The sequence below is a fragment of the Stomoxys calcitrans genome, chromosome 3 (genome assembly GCF_963082655.1).
Source record: "Stomoxys calcitrans chromosome 3, idStoCalc2.1, whole genome shotgun sequence".
Taxonomy (NCBI): domain Eukaryota; kingdom Metazoa; phylum Arthropoda; class Insecta; order Diptera; family Muscidae; genus Stomoxys; species Stomoxys calcitrans.
Genome location: NC_081554.1, coordinates 89,425,253 through 89,441,264, shown reverse-complemented (window position 1 = coordinate 89,441,264; position 16,012 = coordinate 89,425,253). Strand labels below are relative to the sequence as shown.

Genomic DNA, 16,012 nt, shown 5'->3' with positions numbered 1-16,012 from the left:
GTCACATCACTTCTGCTAGAGTAGGATTGAAAATTTAAACATTTACCCACCACAAAACATATTCTTATCAAGTTACTTTTAGATAACTAAACAAGTCTGCATTCAAATTACAAATTAATTTTATTTCAATTAAACCTTGGTTACAATACCGTAAAATGTGTTTTTATTTTGAAAATTCAGATAAAATTAAAAAGAAAATTATATATTGAAAAGTATGAAATGAAAACGATCTCTACATGCATGTCAAGATTTTAATGTGTGAGAAAATTAAAAAAAAAGAAAAAACATTACTGGCATTAGTAGATTGTTTCGCAAATGGTAAGTGCTGCCAATAGCCCAAGCTTTGGGTAGTAACATGCTGAAAACTATTGTACATAGATTTTTGTTCGAATGAGATAATGCTTAAATTTTACACAAAATATGTAGACGAACAACAATGTAAAGAATTGTTTTTTTTTTTCACACGTAAAACAAACATATTTTCTGGCTCAAAAATAAGTAGTGGGAAGTAATTTTTGTTTTGTTTTTTTTTTCATATGAAAGTGTAAATCAAACTGTTTGAACACAGTTTCTAAGAGTAGCTGTGGCTGCTGCTAAATGAAATGTTAATCTTAATATATAAACAAAACAAGTAATTTAAGATTGGTTTGAGATTAAATGAAATCGATAAATGAACTCAAACTTCTTACAAATAGTAAAGTTTCTTTTCTAAAGCATTCTGCGGGGGCTGATACAAACTGGAGGCCACCAAAGAGGCCAGTTTCTTGGCGTATTGGCAGACAGCGGGTACTCTTGTGGTGCCGGACCAGTTGTAATACAAATGGGTCATTTTGTAGGTTAACAATTGCATTTGGTCGGGTGTGAGGCGAATATTGCTATAGACGACATTGTAACTGGTGGGAGCAACTGTGCCCTGGCGTACTGACTGGGATACCAAATAGAAATCGTAACGCTCGGGCAAAGTGACAACATCGTCGACCACTGTTCCAGGTGGGGGATTGCGGCCACGGGCGAAAACACGCGTATTAATCGATTTTGTGACAACGACATAGGCAAACATTGGAGGTTTTTCCATTCTGGCTCGCTTGTATTCTTGCTCCAGCTTCTCTACGATGTCCTTGACTTCATGTTCGTAAACCTGTTTCAATGAACCTTCGCCCACACCATCGCGATAGAACAAAATCCGATTTGGCAACTTGTCATGTTCTTTTTTGTACTGACGCAAAGCTTTGGTCATCATGGGCCACAGACTATTAGCCAAAACATCGTGAGAGCTACACTCTGCCACTGTGCTATAAAAGGTGGCATTAACTTTTAAGTCCATGGTGGCAACTAAAGCACCATAAGCCTTCGATTTATCACGAGCACTTTTCGCCACATCATAGCCAATGGTCATTAGACCAGAAAGGGGTACATCAATCATCCAAGGTGTGTAGCCAAGCTTACAGTTGATCTGTATGGCCACTTTTGTGCAAATACTCATGAGGCCACGTTGATTTCCGGCAGATTTTTGTGTTATAACTTGGGTAGGAACTGCACGTTCTAGACAGCCCTTCTTTTTGATTGAAGCGTATCTGCAATAAAGGCAAACATGAATTAGTCAAAAATACTAAAGCATCGCTGCTGAATATTAACCATTACCTTTCGGCATTGTTGTTTGGTACCAAACACATGATAAGCTGGGGATCTTGCCGGCAGCATTCTTCCATTGCTTGTATAAAACTATGATTGCGGTCATCATATATCATAACCCTAAAGGAAAAAGTGAGAACATTAATTAATACTGCATAAAAAAAAGTCAATAAAAATGTTTTAATTAAAAAATTAATTAAATCAATCGTTTATTAATTGAATCCGCATTTTTTTATGCCCTCCACCATAGGATGGGGGTATACTAATTTCGTCATTCCGTTTGTAAATCCTCGAGATATTCCTCTGAGACCCCAGTAACAATATGTATCCGTCCGTCCGTCTGTCGAAAGCACGATAACTTTCAAGGGAGTAAAGCTAGGCGCTTGAAATTTTGCAAAAATATTTTTTATTAGTGTAGGTCAGTTGGGATTGTAAATGGGTCAAATAGGTCCATGTTTTGATATAGCTGCCATATAAACCGATCTTGGGTCTTGACTTCTTGAGCTTCTAAAGGGCGCAATTCTTATCCGTTTCGGCTGAAATTTTGTGCGTTGTGTTTTGGTATCACTTCCGACATCTGTGCTTGTCTAAATCGGTTGATAACCTGATATAGCTGCCATATAAACACACCTTGAGTATTGACTTATTGAGCTTTTAGAGGGCGCAATTTTTATCCGATTTGACTGAAATTTTGCATGAAGTGTTCTGGTATAACAATAACTGTGCTAAGTATAATCTAAATCAGTCCATAACCACCGCCATATAAACCGATCTAACGATCAGACTTCTTGAGCCTCTAAAGAGCGTCGCTTTTGTATGACTTTCAACAAATGTGTAGTCTAAATCGGTATATAACCTGATATAGTTGCCATATAAACCGATCTCCCAGTTTGACTATTCGAGCCTCTGGATGGCGCATTTATTACTCGATTTGCCTGAAATTTTGTAGGTGGCGCTTTTCTAGGACTGTTGTTTTTCTATTTGAAAAAGTCATTCAAAGAACTTGACAAATGCGATCCATGGAGGAGGGTTTAAAGATTCGGCCCGGCCCAATTTGGCAATCCTTTATCTTGTTCGCAATTAGGACCCTGATTGAATTTTTGGAATTTTATATTAAAAAATTAATAGTTTCAATAATTTTTTAATTTATATAATCTAAAACACAATCGTGATTGAAATTTTTGTCATTTTTAACAAACAAAAAAAATTAATTGATTCAATAATTTTTTTAATTGAATCTGAACAGTTAGTTCTTTAAATCATTTTTCATGGAATCGGGAAAATGGCAATATACTTACTCTCTAGGTCTTTCCATCCGCATGTTCATGCCATTGGCTGCACGGATAAGTGACTCGACAAAATTGCGTAAATCTCTTGAATTACGATTTGTTGCAATAACAGCCCAGCGTTCTAAACCGCGTGAAGGAGTGGTAAACATGCCCATACTGCGACAATGCCTGGTCCAATCAGCTTGCTCGCCAGAAGGTTCTCTACATATAAGAGTGTTAATACAAAAGTTTCATTGGCTTTCTTCAATACCTACTTTCTGTGGTCTCTAAAAACGATTTTTTGTTGATCCAAAATACGTCCCTTCACCTCAACCAACCGTGTGTCCAGTTTCATGTTCCAATCGGTTAAAATGCGCACACTGTCTTCTGTTTGTTGCAGACGATCGTTAAAGGTGCGCAAACGGTCAATACGTCTATCGGGATTCATACGGGTGTGATCAGCCATAGCTCTCATGAGTCTAAAAAAAAAACAAACAAAAAAAGTAAATACAGATTGAAAATTCAGGGTATTCTTACTAAACTTACTGGAAATTATTACGCATGCTATCATTAAGGCCGGTGGCACGACAAAGTTCGGGTATTAGTATGACCACCTCTTTCTCACCTCCACGCAATGACCGCTCTTTTGCTTTGGATATCAATAAAGGTTGCTGCGGATCACGTATGCGAATATTGTATTTCTATAACAATTTGAATAGATAGTGCTTGTTAAAAAGTGATACTTGAACGCAAGGAAAACAAATAGTTTTCATACCTGGTAATAGTAATCCATGAATGTTACTTTTTCACCTTTCATACTAAAGGTCTCTCTGGGTGTTTTTTGAAAATCGATGTCATTAATGCGATAGGTTTTATTATTGTAATCTGTTAAAACAGTAAGGCCAATAATGTGCCTTTTAAAGTCTTCTCTGAAATCACGGGCATTTTCTTGGCAGCGTCTGAAAATATCATACACAGTTTCCGTACGCATGACTTTGTGGGCAATCTCAGCACACAGCAGAATATCTTTTTCATGTTGTCTAATTGAAGTCTGATAGCCGGGCCACAATTGCATGCGATATTCACGCAAATCAATCTGCAAATATTTTGTGGATAGCAAAAAACAGAACAATGTTAAAAATTCCACACTTAATATATCCAAGAAAACTTGCCTTTGCAACAGGATCATAAAAATTACGTCCAACTAGTTGAAGTTTCAAACCTTCCATGGAACGCCTTAAAATCAAATTTAGAATTTGCAACGATTGCCATTCTGTCATGGATATGACGCCCACATATTTGATGGTGATAACGAAGTTTTCACCCTGTTTAGATTTTGTGTGAAGTATGGTCTTCTCTTCCTTCAGTTTGGTGGTGGTGAATAGTTTAGATCCATCATATAAGTAGCCACCCAATAATTCGCGATGTTCCGATAGTATGCCACTCTTTAGACGTCTCAACTCAATTTCGGGAGCAAAAGTCACATGATATTGATGAATTTTCCAAGTTGGTGTTTTGATTAAACGGAAATAATTTGTCTGCAGTGTAATTTCTTTGCCCAGAGAGCCAGTTTTGCTAATAACATCGGAGGGCTTGGTATAAACTAAAGATACTTCATAGCGATTGACACGATCTCGGGCACTTCTTGATGTTGACGCCTCACCGCGATTTCTATCGCGTGGTTCTTTTTTGACACGCTCGTCATAATCGTCTGGCTCCTCCTTCTTGACCGATACATTTGAAGCAGCTGATGGACTCCTGCGATGTTCCGGTGATTCGGGTTCTCTCTTAACACTTACGTTTGAGGAAGAGGCTCTCGAATAACGATCGGGCGAGTCAACTACTTCTGTTTTAATTACTTTCGGTTTCTTAAAATAGAGAAAACAATTTAAAACATTAAACCAATACGTATACAAATTTAATGTACGAATTTATGCGAATATGGACTGGTGCCGTCTCCTCAGTTCCCATGTACCCCCTCCATCAGGAGGTAATTTCATATATTTTCTTTCCTATGTAGAACCCGAACATATGTTAGGTTGAAAAGAGGGTGCAGATATTAATCTGCCCCATGCCACTATAGACATACACCTATGACAGTAATCGGCTTGTTGTGCGCTCTAAAAACTAAAAAGTAACCTCTAAAAAGAAAATTTTAAGTTAGGAATTCCGTGCCACTCCCCCAAGTTGGTCCATGTCTGATATTGTGTCTCCACCTAAGTAATGGACGCGAAAGCCGGGCAATGACAAAGGAAAGGCTCCAACGTCTCATCATTTTCACCTACACATGAGCTCGTAGTCCTATGTGTCTGACCTCCTTCTTGCTTCCTTTAAGTGTGAGGCAGCTACTGCGGCTATGGATTAATATCTGCACCCTCTTTTCAACCTAACCTAACCTTCAGTAATAGCCTCGTCCTCGCACGATTTGGATCACCCCGTAGGATCTTCGCCGTGCTACAGATTTTTCGCGTTCGTCGCCCACGCACTTAACTCGGACTGTGGCGACCCGAAAGGCTTCGGGTTAACAGACAATTTGGCAGTGAAGGCCAGCCAAACCTTTCACCCCCCTTACTCTGTTATGGCCCGGCATTGAAAGAATGCGGATTGTGCCATCCTCAGAGAAGACTGTTCGGGACCTTCCCGTCCTGGTTGTTATTGCCTTGTGTCCCGAACAACACAATTTGACAAAAGTGCAGTTTTCCCCCTTCAAGTGAAATTGAACGGAATAAAGGCAACATGGCACTAAAATAAAAGGAAACGAATATGGTGGGGAAAAAGTCGTGGAAGTCAATCTAGGCTCCAGGGTCGTGAGAATTTTGATCCCCTTTAGAAAAATTTACGAAAATATTTATGTACCTATAAATGTAAAGAAAATTCTTGAAGCGTGAAAAAATAGTACTGTTGTCGTAAGCGTGACCTAATGATTTTTTTAGAGAAATTGTTTTTTTTTTTATTTAAAACAAGCGTCACAGCCAATCGTCTGCCCTTTTTTTCATAAAAAATCGCGCGGGTTTGTTTACTTTTTTTTGAGAATAGTGCCGCAGACGAACAAGGCTTTTCCGCGTAATTTTTTTAATGTTTAATATAAATCCTTCATTAATATAGCTTCAATGAAGGAAGCCCCTTCCCCAACTCTGGGTGTACACTTTTTTCTTTGTTTTTTCCCCTTTTTTTGCATTTTTGTGTTCTACGCAAAAGTTCCTATAATGTGATTGTCATATTGCCTATAATCGGCGTCAATTCACTTGGTTACGGCAAAATGGGGCTCCAAATTTTTGAATACCCCACTCCAACAAGTAGGGTCGCCCCTTTTTTAATTTATTTTGTCTAATTCGTGTCCAAAAATGGATTCATCTTAGAGTTCCTGGGGTCATGCAAAATACTAGATTTTTTTTTTGCAATTTTCCCCATATACAACACTTTAGCCCACAATTTTTATAAAGAATGTCAATAAAATAGTTTACATATGATATCAGCCTCTGAACACCAAGTAAAATATATGAGGGGATAAGAAGCGGCAACCCCCAGAAGGCAAAGGTCCAAAAGTTTTAGTAAAAAATATATGTGATGTAGGCTATGTACGTATATATTTTTACGTTTGCATTATTAAATATTTATCAAAACAGACAGGTTTGGAACATATCGACGCAAAGTTTTTAATTTAAAGGAAGAATTAACCTCAAAACTTTAAGAAGAATGTCGAAAACAGCTCCATCCACTCCTCTAAAATGTTTAGCTGCAGTGATTGTCCTTAATCCTTATTTTTGATTAATACATCTGGCAATACCGTTTTTTGCTCAAAACAAACCTCCCCCCGCCAAGAAAACAAAATACACTCCATACTCCTTGGAAAAATAAACCCCTAGAAGCTGTAAACATAACACCACCACCACCACCACCACCACTATTACAAAAACAAATGCAATATACCAAAAACAAGCATCTTTCACAGAATATCTGGAATTGTTCCCATTCGATTTGCCTTCTAACGGAATATGTAGTTTAATTTTTACACTTACCGGTTCTTCTGAAATGGAACGTTCCCGGGGTCGGCGGGAGGTGCCTGGTTCTGATGAATGATACTCCCGGGACGGACGGCGGCGTCCACGACTCTGATCGTCAGACATCTTTCCGGCTTTTGGGCACTATCGAATTGCTATTCTATGAGGTAGCTGATTATAAACTCCCGAGGATTTATACCGATATTGCTGCCAAAAGAACAAGACGAAAAATGTGTATGTATATCTACCGCACTATATTTTTATGTAGTGATTTTTGATGTGAACCAATGAGGGGGAAAAAAGACACATGCCGGCCCTGGAATTGGTCCGCAAAATATTCCAATATCAAGTTACTAAGCACTGAACACTACTATTTATATGTTATATTTTATAAAAACCATGTACGATTTCGTTTACCTTAATTTTCAACAAAATAAAAATGCTCGCTGCACAGCGAGCTAAAATGCGAATCCAATTTGCCTGATTTTAGCAAAAGACGCGCTCCATTGGTTACTAATGAAAAAGTATTTGACAACCATGTCAAGAGTATTCGGTATGGAACGAGAATAGCGCTACCCAATAAAAAATGCGTGGATTAAATTTGGTAGGGGACGAATCATGACATAATGATCGGGTAATGTACCGTAAACAGCTGAGTGCAATTTTTGCTCGCGAAGCACATATCTGTCAACGAGTTTTGTTTGTGTGTGTGTATTATAGTTAAGAACCATGGCACACACAAACAACGAAAAAAGGTGCGAACTAGTAACATATATCAGAGTTGTACTAATCACTGATTTTGACAGATAGTGCACTCAACATTTTGTTGTTGCGCAACTGCCCCTACCTATAAATGAATATATCTTGGGACGAATCTTATGTATGCTATAAGTTATTTTATTTCTATGCTGTGCGAGTCAGAATTCCAGTGTAATTTCTTACAATTTTTGGTCATGTCTGTCATTACCAGTTAGGGTTGGCACTCCATTCGGTTTTTCACGTGAATAAAAAAAAATTTATGAAATAAGTGTAAAAAATTAAAATGCTTTTTTTAGTTCAAGGCTGGTACTGTATTCATTTTTCACAGGTGAAAACACATGTTTTTCACGGTTACTTTTTTGCATAGACAGTAAATGAATACTATATAAACCATCGACTTTTTAAGAGGCACCAAGATTAAAAATAAACGAAGAAAATTAAGAGAAGAGAGAATTTCAACAGAACTGTGTATGAACAGTGAGTCTGATTTAGCTAGTTTTCAATCGATTGTGGGCACTTTTTTGCTTTTAAAATTTAAATTATTTTTACAAATCACTTTGTTAATTAACTTGGGGTTTTCTACAGTTTTTAATGTTCCCCCGATTTCTTTTTCTCCATTCTAATGTGATTATTTTTTTTAAATATAAGCAAACAAAGAATATAGCTATCGTAATGGAGCTATATCATATTTCACCCACACCTAAAAAAACCCGAACAAGACTCAAATGAATGAATGAAATGACTCAAAATGAAAAGTCCAGGGCCTACCACCATCAAGTTAGTAGGTATATCCCACCCCAAGAATCCCAAGGATATGTAGGCCAATCGAGATAATGTGGGACTCAAATGAATGGGCTTCGGAAGTAGAGTTCGAATTCGAGATCCGAATTTAGTTGTTGTTGTAATCACATTTTCATGTGGGGGTGGCGGTGGTTATTTAATGGCGCCAATAACCCGCCTTGTCATATTGAGCATCACGGCACTCAGTATTTGTACAAGAGCCGGTGCCACCGGATCTCTCACTGAGACAGCTGATTGTCCGTGACTGCAGTTACAGATACTCCGTATGGAGCATTCTACTATCCGCAACCTGTGGACGCGCCCACTAGCTCACAGCTAAGCTTCTCGTGACAGCAATGAACACCACACAGATGGGAATTCAATGTTCCAGCCTGTGTGGTGCTCACAGCTATCCCGTGCCGGGGCCGAATTTAGTAGGCCTTCGTAGCGCAGAGGTTACCATGTCCTCCTATGACGTTAGACACCTAGGTTCGAATCCTGGCGTGAACATCAGAACAAATCAGAACAGGCCTTCGTAGCGCAGAGGTTACCATGTCCTCCTATGAAGTTAGACGTCTAGGTTCGAATCCTGGCGTGAACATCAGAACAAATTTTCAGCGGTGGTTATCTCCTCCTAATGGTGGCGACATTTGTAAGGAACTATACCATTTGAAACAAGCAAAAGCGTGCTAAGTTCGGTCGGGTCGAATCTTGTATACCTTTCATAGATCGCATTTGTCGAGTTCTTTGCCCTGTATCTCTTTTTAGGCAAACAAAGGATAATGAACAAAAAATTGCTATGCCATTGGAGCTATTGGGTTGCCCAAAAAGTAATTGCGGATTTTTTTTAAAAGAAAGTAAATGCATTTTTAATAAAACTTAGAATGAACTTTAATCAAATGTACTTTTTTTACACTTTTTTTCTAAAGCAAGCTAAAAGTAACAGCTGATAACTGACAGAAGAAAGAATGCAATTACAGAGTCACAAGCTGTGAAAAAATTTGTCAACGCCGACTATATGAAAAATCCGCAATTACTTTTTGGGCAACCCAATATATCAAGTTATGGTCCGATTTGCACCATAATTGAATTGAATGTTGGAAACCATAGTAGAAGTTATTGTGTTAATTTTCAACCAATTCGAATAAGAATTCCTGCAGAGGGATCGGTTTATAAGGCAGCTATATCAGACTATAGACAGATTCAGATTCTATTTGGCATAGTTGTTGCGAAACAAAAACAGAGTACCCGGCTTTATATGACTCCGAAGAAGAATTCAAACTTTGGTTTATACCATGGACTCTAAATTTCACATCTCTGGAGAGATTCAGATGTGGGATTTCTTTAAAAGTCGCTTTCTATTAATCTTCAGATGTGAACAGCTCGTACAACTGCCTTCTACGAAGAGCAGCATGGCGAAACAATTAAAGGTGGTCTCATTTGTACAACATCCACAAATCATATGGTGCAATCCGCCATCTTGCCATCAAGCTGATCGACGTTTTTTCAACAAACACAAAGAAATTTGTGTGCGTGTGTGTAGACGCATGCGAGAAAGAAAATAACAATAAAGATAATGCAAAAAAAACCTGGCATCAACATCAACTGCTGCTGCAGGAGCCGATATTATTATAATAGGTTTATTTGACATATTTCCTTTATAGAACTGTCAAATAAACCTATTTTAAGGCTTCATAAAGTTTTGTGAACAAGGCCATAAGTTTTTAACCATTTTTACGGTTTATGGCAATTAGTTTCCCATAGTGTTTTAAATGTTGTCAGTAAGTTTATATACATACATAAACAAGTTATTGACGCTATTAACTTACTTTTATGTTTTATACAGTACGAGCGCAGAGGTTAGCATGTCCGCCTATGACGCTGAACGCCTGGGTTTGAATCCTGGCGTGAGCATCAGAAAAAATTTTCAGCGGTGGTTTTCCCCTCCTAATGCTGGCAACATTGTGAAGTACTATTCCATGTAAAACTTCTCTCCAAGCGGTGTCGCACTGCGGCACGCCGTTCGGACTCGGCTTTGCAAAAATTTGCATTTACAGTACGAGTTCCAATAACTGTCAACTGTCTTATTGGTTACTCATTCGCTTTTTCGATTACTTACTCTTCAACTTATACCTATAAGAAAAAAAAACAACACAGGAGGAAATTGGTTAGCCACAGGAGGAAATTTGTTTTCTGTTGTATTTACATTTGAATTAGAATGGATTTGGAAATATTGGAACATTTTCAAAACGATTTACATGATATTAAAGTGTTTGAGGACTTCCTAAAAGTGAATAGCTTAAACCGGCATGTTAATTGTAGCAAGCGATTTGTGAATCTTGGTGTTATCCGCGCGAAGAGGGGTTTTAAAAATCGTAAACGTCGCCGCTTAAATCCCTTAGTAGACTTAACCGAAGAAGAATTTCAGCATAGCTATCGTTTCAGTAAAGATAGTATACGTCGTTTGCTGGAAATGGTAAAGGATGATCTGGAAATAGAGCAGCAACAATGTAGCGGTATGGCTAAACGAGAAAGTCAGGTGCCAGTGGAGAAGCAAATAATGGCAGCAGTGCGTTATTGGGGCAGAACTGAGGTACGAAAGTGTTTATGTATGTATTTACCACAATGTACTATCTATTGAAGGTGTACATTTAAACGTTCAATAGGTAGATAATAAACTTTTAAACTAACTGCAACTATTGGAACGATTTCTGTTTAACGAAATCAGCAAAGTAAACAGTTCTGAGAGATTGAGATGAAGGGTGTAATCAGAACTTTAAATATATGAGTACTTGTATTTCATGTCATCTACAAAATTTATCCATGTTAAAGTGTTTACGTCGGTAGGATACCGGTTGTCTCATTCGTGGTAACAGGCGCTTTGATAGATTTGTACACTTCAGTAGTCAACACTAGACCGCCGTTTGTAATGTTGTTGTACAAACATTCTTAATCGCCAAGACACTTCAATTTATTTATTTGTTTATTAAGGGATAATAAGCCACCAGTGGTCTATTACCAATCACAATATTCAGCATAGATAACAACTCAATCAAAAACCCGGCACGGGATAGCTGTGAGTATCACACAGGGCCCAAGTGTAGTTTACTGGCCCCTCACCGATTCCTCTGAAAATTACATATATTGTACAGCTTGGCGAGCTGATTCCAACGGCGGCTATATCAGGTTGTGAACCTATTTAGACCATATCTTGCGCAGCTGTTAGAAGTTAAAACAAAACAACACGTGCAAAATTTCAGTCAAATCGGATAAGAACTGCACCCTCTATAGGCTCAAGAAGTCAAGACCCAAAATCGGTTTGTATGGCAGCTAAATATATCAAAACATGGACCGATTTGGCCCATTTATAACCCAACCGTCCCACACTAATAAGAAGTATTTGTGCGAAATTTCAGGCGCTATCCTTCGAAAGATAGAGTGCTTTCGACAGACAGACGGACGGTCATGCTAGATCGATTTAAAATGTCATAACGATCGAGAATTTATACATACTTTATTGGATCATAGACGCATATTTCGGGGTGTTACAAACGTAAAGACGAAATTAGTATACCCCCATCCTATGGTGGAGGGTATAATAAAAATATGTTCGTTCACAGCATCATCCAAATGCTTGTTAGTTAAAGTACGCACTGGAAGCATAAAGCTATTCACCCAATTGTGTAGACTCGATTGACTTCCTACCTGTTATCACAAAAATTGGGCACATTGTGGTTTAGTGGTACTTCCAATGTCCCTGTGAATTATGATCCAGATCGGTTCATAATCTGTTACTTCTATCATGTAAACAGATGTACTGATTTCCTTTTCTAAGCACCTAGGTGGTGCAACTATTAACCGGATTGCCGATATGAGTATTCGATATAATTGTATGTCTTCATTTCCTGAAGGACAAGCATTTATATCCGCTTTGTATGAAATACCCTTGTTATTGTTTTTTCTATTTATAAACATTTCTTTTTGTGCAAAATCTATTTAACAATTGACTTATTAATTTTACTTTTAGCATCCCGAAATAACAGCTCAAGTACATGGCATTACTGTTGGCACTTTGATGAAAATTAGTAAACGTGTAGCAGAAGCATTATCCTATAAAGCCTCCCGTTACATTCGTATGCCCTGTTTATTGGCTGAAAAGGAAAAAGTCACTAAGGGCTTTTATGATCTGGCTCATATGCCTCAAGTCATTGGAGCTGTAACTCACTTGAATATTAGGTGTAAGCGTCAAGGAGCTGCTAATCAGGAACAAAAGCCCGATGATATTCTCTACATACAAATAGTATCGGATGCAAATTTCAAAATACGTGATTTGGACTGTCACACAGTGAAATCGGCCAGCAGTATTAAATCGCCTGCCGATATATTTGCACAAAGTCGCATCAAGGAACGTTTTGAGCAGAATGAATTTCGTGGTCGTCTGTTATTGGGTGATTCGGTATTGAAATGTTCTTCATACCTGTTTACTCCAATAACCTATGCAGTCACACTGGCTGAACAGGCTTTTAACAGTTCATTGCGTTTAACTTATGAACCAGCTAGACGTTGTCTCAACTTGTGGCAGCAGCGCTTTGGCATATTAAATTGTGAATTCACTGGTTCACATACTACGGTGCGGCATATAATTGTTGCTTTGGTACTACTGCACAATATGGCTATAGAATGGGAAGATACAGCTTTAGGTAAATATACGATTTAATTCTTTATAAACAAATTTTACATCATTTTTATTTTAGTTAAAAAAGCTGATGAAGATGAAACTAGTATGCATAGTTCCCATGAAAGGGTCAAATGTGCGGACGAACGTAGTCGAGCGGAATTTATAAAAAATCATTTCAATAATTTCATAAGTTAATTGATTTTATAAGACTCCATCAAGAAATAATAAAATTTTCCTCAATTCTATAAGTCAGTAAAAATTCAACACAAAAACAATTTAAGTTATGATGAGTATCTGTATTGAGAAGTCGAATATATTTAAAAATTAAATCGGGCGGTACTACATATGGTTGCTACTGGTGTTGCTGATTCTATTATTACGAAAAATACGGTATATGTGCAATAAGGGAGTAAAATCGGGAGATCGGTCTATATGGGAGCTATGTAGAAAAGTGAACCATATTGGCGACAGATGCAGAAGCAGCAAATATGCCTTCATTGCAAAATTTCACGGCCTTGATGGTCGCTTTATCTAAATATGAACTGATTTTTATGAAATTAAGGTATATTGCGTTCGCCCTGGAACAGAGAAAAAAGAAGATGAAGAATTCAAGTAATGATCCACCATAGTACAGTTTATTATTTTTTTTTTTGTTGTATAGGCGAGAGCATTGGCTGCCCTGCAACTCTTCTTCAGAATGGTAAGGAAGTCCACCTGCTTGACGCTAAACCCTCCAGAAGACTTTGCAAATTTGCCCATGAACATTCCATTAAGGAACAGCGGCAAATTTCTCATATATCTATAACTGCTGTCCGATTCAAGTTTAGGCTCAATGATAAGGGGCCTTTTTTTATAGCCGAGTCCGAACGGCGTGCCACAGTGCCACACCTCTTTATGGAGAAGTTTTTACATGTCTGCCATATCAAAAGGTACAGTACCTCATATATGTCGCCAGCATTAGGAGGGGGCAAGCACCGCGGAAAATTTGTATGATGTTCTTGCCAGGATTCGAACCCACGCGATCAGCTTCATAGGTGGATATGTTTACCTCTGCGCTACGGTGGCCTCCGAAGACTATAATTCCTTAATTCCCAGGAACTCCATGAGACTTCCGTGCGCTGCCCCTATCCCTTATGGAAGGTGGGTTGCTTCTAACTCGGATATCCTTTTCCAGGATGACGACGCCCAACCTGTCAACAAGGAAGGATACTACTCCGCCGCATCGTCAACCCCAAGCAGAGAAGAAGAATGCTCATAGTTCCCTGACTCTCTTAATCTAAGGGCGCTCTTTGTCACTGCACATATTTTCCATCCCGAGGAGTCCGTAGTACGCCCTTCACCAAGAAAGTACTTATTTAGGTTAGGTTAGGTTGAAAAGAGGGTGCGGATATTAAACCGCTCACTATGGACTTAACCTAAGTCAGTAATGTTGTTGTTGTAGCAGTTTATTGTGTACTATCTTTCGTCTGCTTGATTCTGTTGAGTGTCAAAACCCAGGAACTCCGCGACTAAGATGGGGTGCGTCCACAGGGATCTCGGTCTGAGTCGAGTGGGCCTGGCCGGGCAGTTAAACAGGTGACGTGTATCGTGCGGTCCCTGGTTACAATCGGGACATACATCTTGCACGTCCGCATCAATCCTAGCTCTGTGGGAATTGAGGCTGCTGCATCTGCCGGAACGTAATTGAGCCAGAACTACTCTGGTTTGCCGGGGGAGGTCGATTTCTTCGGGTGCAATGGGTGGCGGTCGTTCTCCAAGGACTACATTCACCCGGTAGTCAATTAACGCGTCTGCTACCGTGTCTGCATGAATGTTGTTCAGACCCGCTTGACATGCCGCTTGATCTAGAGGTTCTCTCTTGTAGCGCTGAACCTCACGCTCTAGATCGTGTAGATCTACCTTAAGGCTTCTGGGCGGTGGGTATCCATCCACAAGATGATGATTTGGATGATTTCTGCGATAACAGCCCAAAAGGTATTGCTTAGACAGCATGTAGTTATGTCTTCGCACTGGTAGGATCTTTGTCTCCTGATGGAGGTGGTCCACATGAGAACTGAGGAGACAGCCCGTCACAGTTCGGAGGGCGGCATTCTGACAGATCTGAATATTATTCCACTGCGTGTCACAAAGTTGACGTGACCACGCTGGCGCTGCATAACTTACCACAGACCGGCCAATTCCTTTGTACGTGGTCAACAAGGTTTCTTTGTCTGCACCCCAAGTGCTGCCAGCGAGTGACTTGAGGACCTTGTTTCTACTTTTGACTTTATTGCAGATTGCTGTGGCATGTGGGGAGAAAGTTTAGGAGCTGTCAAATGTGACGCCAAGTATTTTGGGACACTTGATGGTCGGAATCATTTCTCCATCGACCATCGACCTAAGTCAGTAATCGGCATGTTGTGTGCGCTAAACACTAAAAAGTAACCTCGAAAATGAAAAAATAACTTAGAAATTCAGTGCTACTTAAAAAATCTCCAATTGTTTTTCATACCAAGCCACTAAGTTGGTTCATGTCTGGAATTTCGTCCCTACCCAAATGTCGGAATCTTTTAGCAGCGAAAGCCGGGTAATGACATAGGAAATGCTCCAAAGTCTCATCATCCTCCACACATGCATGTAGTCGTATGTGCCCCGTTATGATACGGAAAACTATACTAACCTCCTTCTTACTTCCTTTCAGTAATAGGCGCAGTCTTTTCATGATTCAGATCTCCCCATAGGATCTAAGTCGGCCTACCGAACGTTTCGCTGTTCCACAGTGTTATATGTACGTTCTTCGCCCACGCCCTTAACTCCGACAGCACAGCAGTCCTCTGGCCTTCTCTGCCAAATCGTCTGCTCTTTCATTCCGCCTTACTCCGCTGCGGCCCGGCACCCAAACGGCCGAGTCATCC

The 16,012-nt window shown here is 39.2% G+C and overlaps 2 protein-coding genes across 3 annotated transcripts; one reads left to right on the top strand and one right to left on the bottom strand.

The window, feature by feature from the left end:
- Positions 1-136: 136 nt before the first annotated feature.
- LOC106085940 (protein piwi) lies at positions 137-7,413 on the bottom strand. Of its 2 annotated transcripts, none has more exons than XM_013250425.2 (9): positions 7,319-7,413; positions 6,920-7,217; positions 4,073-4,768; positions 3,676-3,996; positions 3,447-3,601; positions 3,176-3,379; positions 2,931-3,122; positions 1,642-1,752; positions 137-1,574 (listed from the first exon to the last, which is right to left on the bottom strand). In XM_013250425.2, the coding sequence occupies exons 2-9, from the start codon at positions 7,025-7,027 to the stop codon at positions 686-688; spliced, it is 2,676 nt and encodes an 891-aa protein (XP_013105879.1). In that variant the 5' UTR covers positions 7,028-7,217; positions 7,319-7,413; the 3' UTR covers positions 137-685. The 2 variants fall into 2 exon arrangements, with proteins under 2 accessions (XP_013105879.1, XP_013105878.1); XM_013250424.2 differs by having other exon boundaries at positions 6,920-7,108.
- Positions 7,414-10,586: 3,173 nt separating this feature from the next.
- On the top strand, positions 10,587-13,398 carry LOC106085936 (putative nuclease HARBI1). The gene is made up of 3 exons (XM_013250422.2): positions 10,587-11,033; positions 12,468-13,140; positions 13,195-13,398. Exons 1-3 carry the CDS (start codon positions 10,659-10,661, stop codon positions 13,311-13,313), a joined length of 1,167 nt encoding a protein of 388 aa, XP_013105876.2. The 5' UTR covers positions 10,587-10,658; the 3' UTR covers positions 13,314-13,398.
- Positions 13,399-16,012: the final 2,614 nt, after the last annotated feature.